A 6,094-nucleotide genomic window follows, 5' to 3' on the forward strand; every position below is an offset into this window, starting at 1 on the left:
AAGCTCTGTATAAAGTACTAATTTTTGTACCAGAGCTAAGGTGTTTATTGAATTTATATAATATCTTATGAAATATTTGATGTTGATATTATGGGTGGCATAGCCAGACTGAATATTTTATTGTTGCTATGTCAATTTCAGTGCATCATTGTTCATTTCATTAAAAATCTCTTATTTGTACAGTCAGTGAACACAGCAACATTAGGATAGCAAGACCAAATAAAAATGCTAGCTATGGCCCAGATTATTATAAGACATAGCTGTGAATAAAATATATGTGACTTATATGCTCAATATACTTTGTTATGGTATATGTTTTTATATATCAAGGATGGTGTTGATATAGCTACAACACCATCCTTGACACCAGTTGTTTCTAAACTGAGGAGGTTATCCTAATTAAATAAATCCAATTATTATTATTATCATGTTACTAGTATTTGTTTTTTTTCTACAATGCCAATACAATTTTATAACTAAAAATGCCTAATTTGCATCATATTGTTAACATACAACTAATGACTTGTGAGACAAAAACTGTATAATACTGCTCAGTTGGTTCATTTTATGACACCTATGTACAAAGATAAGTAAAGAAGATAAAAACTTACGGATATTTCACCATTCAATGCATGAAATTGTATAAAGAAAATTGCCATATAGTTACAGTTTTCAGTTACATATGTGCACAGTAAAATATTTGTACACCAGTTCTGCAAACTCTAATCCGAAAGAATAGTTTGTAAAGGAGCGCCATCTAAGCGACAAAATCTGACAAAACTCATCCTTTTTGGAAACGATTAAGACTGTGTCTGTTGAGTGCCAACATATTTAAAGAATGAAAGAACGAATAGCATCTTGAAGTGAAATTTATGTAAAATATATGAAGATTAATTTTCCCATCTTTTTGTATGTATTCAATATGATGTATTTCAACGTGGACGAAGCAGTATGGGCGCTAAAGCAGACGAAATCTATTTATTTGGGTAGACAAACGCCTCAAGACAACCATAAGACCAATTTATACAACACTTCGCAAGCGATATTTTCGCCTGCATTCCAATAATAGTTGCCCAATATGGCTTCAAAACATAATTTATAACGATTTGCTTCCTATAAAACTTGATTGGAGGAGTTTGAAAACACTGAAACGAAGTAAACTGCAAAAACAACAATTGCCTAATAGTGGCCGTAAATTTTTTGCCCGGTTCCCACGCCATCTTGGATTTATCATGAATGTCACGCTGCAAGTCTTAAAGTGGTACTATGACGAAAATTTTGCCTCTCGTTTTTTTTTCATAGATTGATAGTGCATGTAAAAAAATGTCTTCTGGCGAAATTTTAGCGCAATGTATTTCATGCTGCTCGAGTTACGTAACGATAAAACTTGAATTTCAAGAGCCGCCATTAAAATGCGCCATATTTGAATTGTCATGTAGGAAGGTGCTTGTGACGTCATGGTCTTAACTCGCGGCTGTTTACAATATAACACTATATACAAATAGAGATTTAAAAGGTTGTATAACTCAATTTTTTTAACATGCCTTCAACACGATGTGTCGTGCAAGATTGCAGTAATAAGTCTGATAGAAGTACAGGCATTTCATTACATAAAAGCCCAAACGACGAGTCTTTGAGAAGAATTTGGGTTAAATTTGTTCAGACGAAGCGCGGAAATTTTAATCCGAGTTCGCGCGAAATTCTATTTATGATTTGTTCGAATCACGCCTCGGAAGATTGTTTTGAGCGTTTATTCCATTTGGGTGGTATGACTAGACGGCTCAAACCTGGTGCCGTACCTACTATTTGGAAGAAATCACAAACACCAACAACGTCAAGAGAGCGACGCTAGAACAAGTTTCAACTCTTATATACTTACATATATTTCAGATGGTAAATTTACACAATTTGAGAGAAGAAATAATACATCTAGGCAAACTTCCAATATATAATATTTAACAATATATAACATTTATACTAAGGTTTTAAAGGAAATACAAAATAAAGTGTCTGTATCCAGTATGAACAAAGAAGAATTAAACCCAACTGGCTTTAAACCTAACGAAGCTGCTTGAAGAACAAATTCGTTCAGGCAAACTTCGTTAAAGCTAGGGTGATCAAAATGCATTTCCTTTCATCGATATCGTTATGATACATTTTACCACGGCATTGCTCTATTTCCATGCAGCATCGGCACTCTTGAGGGTTGACAACAAGATCCAACGAACAATGGCCACATTCACACCTTTTATATTGGCCAAATTGTATGTTTCCATAAAGTTATCATAGATAATGGCAGACGATTCAGATCAAAGTAACACACTAAGAATGACATATTACCATGAAGTAACATCAACACGAGCATCAAAACGATCTTGCAGCATGTCTTCAACCCGCCGTTCTTCTGCAACTGAAGCTTCGTACTCAGCTATTTCATCGGGCGAAGCAAGCGGTTCAATATTATCGGCAAATGGCAAAATTTCCGAATTAGATTCGTCCGAATTTGCCGTCATAAATTCCGATGAAGAAATCGATGCGTTTGTCTCGATCGAAGACTCAGAGAGCGAGCTACATCTCGATGAATTTGACATTTTTTTGCTCTATTTATGTATTACTTTGTATACTTTCCAATGTGCGCTTCTTGCCGTGTTAAGACCATGACGTCACAGACCTTTGCTAATTGCAAATATTCAAAATGGCCGATTTTAATGGCGGACATGAAAATTAGACATTTCAAATGTTCATAACTCCCTCGTTATATTATTATTTTTGCTTACATTTTACGAAAGCAATAATTGATATGTGTTTAAACTATTGAATGCTAAAATCGATGATTTTTTAACGTTAAGTTTTCGTCATAGAACCACTTTAAATTACGTCACACTTGTCAGCAATCTAGTTTTATTTTATCTATGGTCGTCACAAACGTTGTTGCTGACCCGATTTGCGGCTGCACGAACAAAAACAACATGGCGTTAAAAATTAAGGAAATCGCAAACTTTGACTTACGATTTTTCCTTTACTAAAATTAATTAGACCGAAATATTCAGGAAATAATCTATTCAAGGTATGATCTTTCATTTAAGTATGCCTTTTTTTTACACTGGAGTTACGCTTTAACGTTGACCAAAGCCATAATCGTCAAAGATACCATGCAAAATGCTAATCCAAATTTATCTGTGTTGCATTTTGTGTACCTTTCATTTACAGGAACAGTGATAGTCAATGCACACGTTTTGACTATTGCCCGTCAATGCAATTATGATCAAACTTGAGAACGTCTTTAAAGTTAGGGTAACGTGAGCCTCTACCAAACTGCAATACATCAGTGAGTGATAGTGTTTTAATAGTCGATGAATCATCAACTGTAATTTCCTTGTTAGGGGTGATTCAAATCAGGGCATGCAAGCACATTTAATGACAATTTCCCATTCTATGCTTTTTTTTAAGAATTGTTGCCAGTAATAAACTACTTCAGTTTCTTTTGAATGGTTATCTGAGCCAACAGGTAAGAAATATGTTTTGAAACATTCTTTTATATCACTGACTTCTACATTGCAGAGAGCTAACTCTGCTTCCTTTTAACTTTTATGCAAAACACCGAACTAATTAAGGACTTTCCAGAAACTTAGAATTTCTTCAGCCACACTACTTATTACAATGTGCATTTCGCAAAATTTTATCAGGGGATCGCTATCATCAGGGTATCGCTATCACTTAAAGTTACTACAACGTTTGTGTAACCCATTTCAAAGCGGTCAACGAAAACAGTCAGATTAACAGAAACATTTTCTTCTCATTGGCATTTTTGCATCTCCACTAATTTATTATTTCTATTTTCCTAATAATCTCATTCATCTGGTATTTAATTCATAATAACCTCATTGGAAGCACCCAAAGTATAAGTTGCAAGTGAGAGACAGAAAAAATGCGGTCCTGGGCAACTATTTAATAAGGCAATTGCACCAAGTTTTCCTAAAATATCAAACTTTCTTTCCTGTAAACATGTAAATTATGACCAAAAGATGAGTAAGGAAAACTATCTAAAAAAAGTTACCATTATTTAAAATACCTTGAAAAAATTAGCAAAAAACTCCCGAGGAACTTCATCAGTATCAACACCTTCCCTTCCATAAACTTGACTATAACTCAAATGTTCTTTGAACCATGTGGTTTCTGTTAACTTCGATGCAACTATATTGGTAATCAGGGATAAATTCTAAAAAAGTCTTCATTGACTGAGATAAAGAGTTTGCCATAACACAACTTGTTTGAGTTGAAAAACTAGCTATCGTAAATGTTCATAAGGTTGAAGAGCTTGCTACCGTAGAAATAGCTGAAGTTAACATACCAACAAATGGTGAAGAAACACTTTGTGCCTGAAGCAATTTTTCTTTCCTTTTTTTCATTGAAAGAAGTGCTAAAGCATCATCATCTTTATCAGTCAGAATTTCAGGGAATTTCGGATGAATTTTCTTTACCTTATTTTCTCTACACAACACGTTATTTTCAGTTGACCAATCTGAAAACTTGTTGTCTTGAAACTCGTCAGGCAAACACAAATAAACTGTAAGTTTCTTCTTATCTTTTGTGATAGCCTCTTCGTATTTTAAGCACGAAAGTTTCTTGCTTGCCAACTGCCAGGTACAAAATAAACCTCGCTAAAATCAGGGTATAGAAGGACATATGGGCTGAATTGCTTTTTGCATTAAATCCTCCCGATCAATAATATGTAATACTTTTAAGACATGTGTTTTGTTTCTTCGTGCTTTAAAGACTCCATCATTGGCATAAGCCAGGCCAATTTTAACTTCAACTTCCATGAGCTGGGTATTAGTCTTAGATTGTTTATCTTTTGCCCCAGAAGCTTGCTTGTCATAGATTTGCCTCTTTTTTTCGAAGGCTGGTCTTCTTGCTTCTCTTATCTGATAAAATTTTTTAAAAGTCTTGGTAGTTTAAGATCAGAAACCTCATTTTGAAGACGAGCACCTACACTTCAGCCTTCACCAGCGTCGGAAGGACTCCGGGACTGCGTTTTTGAATGTAAGTTAACCGATGAATTTTGCAAACATTTTGAGTTTTTTTCTCTTATGGTTTTTCTCATCTTATCCTTAAATTTTTGTGGCATTTTCCAACAAATGAAACATCGATCCGAACATAAGTCCTCATAATTTTATTTACTTGACTTCCGTAGTTTCACCATAAAGTTATGGTTTCGCTTTTGTTTTCGTAATTTTTATATAAATGACTTTTATTTTTTCGCCCTAGTTTCCTGACCAAACAATCTTGAATGGTTGAAATTTTTTCGGAGACAGGGAAAAGTTTCTTCGTAATTTTCCTAATTTGCTCTCACGCACAGATAGATATTTTAGTTTATATTTTAAAACAAAAGAAATAAGCACCTTAACAAAATCGTTCGTTTTCACAACCAACAAACAACAAAAACACGTAATTAGTCTTATTACAAAAATAACATAAAGTTTCCCACAATTTGTTATGGCTGCTAGTGTATTAAAAAGTACGCTTAAATCCAAACACGGTGTATATCATGCACGTTCTCTGTCTGTTGTAGTTAAAAATATCTCATTTGCATTTTGTAAAATCACAATTTTCAATGTGAATGTGTTTTTTTATTTATCCAAATATTTATGAATATTTGCTCCATCTGAAGTAACTCATTATTGAAAACATATACTTAGCTATACATAGCTGTACAAGATCATTAACCATTGAAGATTTACTTAGATACAACTCGTATAATGGTAATGAAACACTTAGTTACTAGAGAAAAGCAGCATTATAATCATTGGAAAATATAAGTTAAGCATATAATATGGGCATATCTTATAATCTTTAAACAGGGCGATATCCTAGACTTACTCAACTTTTGCCTCTCCACTGAATTCTCCTTCCAAAACACATATTACAGACAAATTTCAGGCACACTAATGGGGTCACAACTATCCACATACTCGCAAAAGCCGTCATGCAACACCTCGAAAAACAATCAGTCACAAACAACACAAACATCAGACTATGGAAACGATGTGTCGATGACATCTTTGGCATAGTCAAAAAAGACAAAAACTGAACA

The 6,094-nt window shown here is 34.0% G+C and overlaps 1 protein-coding gene across 1 annotated transcript; it reads right to left on the reverse strand.

The window, feature by feature from the left end:
- Positions 1-1,973: 1,973 nt before the first annotated feature.
- Positions 1,974-2,871, reverse strand: LOC124448465. The gene is made up of 2 exons (XM_046999482.1): positions 2,341-2,871; positions 1,974-2,245 (listed from the first exon to the last, which is right to left on the reverse strand). Exons 1-2 carry the CDS (start codon positions 2,589-2,591, stop codon positions 2,089-2,091), a joined length of 408 nt encoding a protein of 135 aa, XP_046855438.1. The 5' UTR covers positions 2,592-2,871; the 3' UTR covers positions 1,974-2,088.
- Positions 2,872-6,094: the final 3,223 nt, after the last annotated feature.

This window comes from Xenia sp. Carnegie-2017, unplaced genomic scaffold, assembly GCF_021976095.1.
Source record: "Xenia sp. Carnegie-2017 unplaced genomic scaffold, XeniaSp_v1 HiC_scaffold_23, whole genome shotgun sequence".
Taxonomy (NCBI): Eukaryota; Metazoa; Cnidaria; class Anthozoa; order Malacalcyonacea; family Xeniidae; genus Xenia; species Xenia sp. Carnegie-2017.

What these genes read in the sequence shown, in the direction of transcription:
- LOC124448465 (XM_046999482.1), bottom strand. Translation starts at nt 2,591, where the DNA reads ATGTCAAATTCATCGAGATGTAGCTCGCTCTCTGAGTCTTCGATCGAG. An exon ending in CGTGTTGATGTTACTTCATG is followed by an intron (nt 2,246 to 2,340) that starts GTAATATGTCAT and finishes CCAATATAAAAG; the next exon opens with GTGTGAATGTGGCCATTGTT.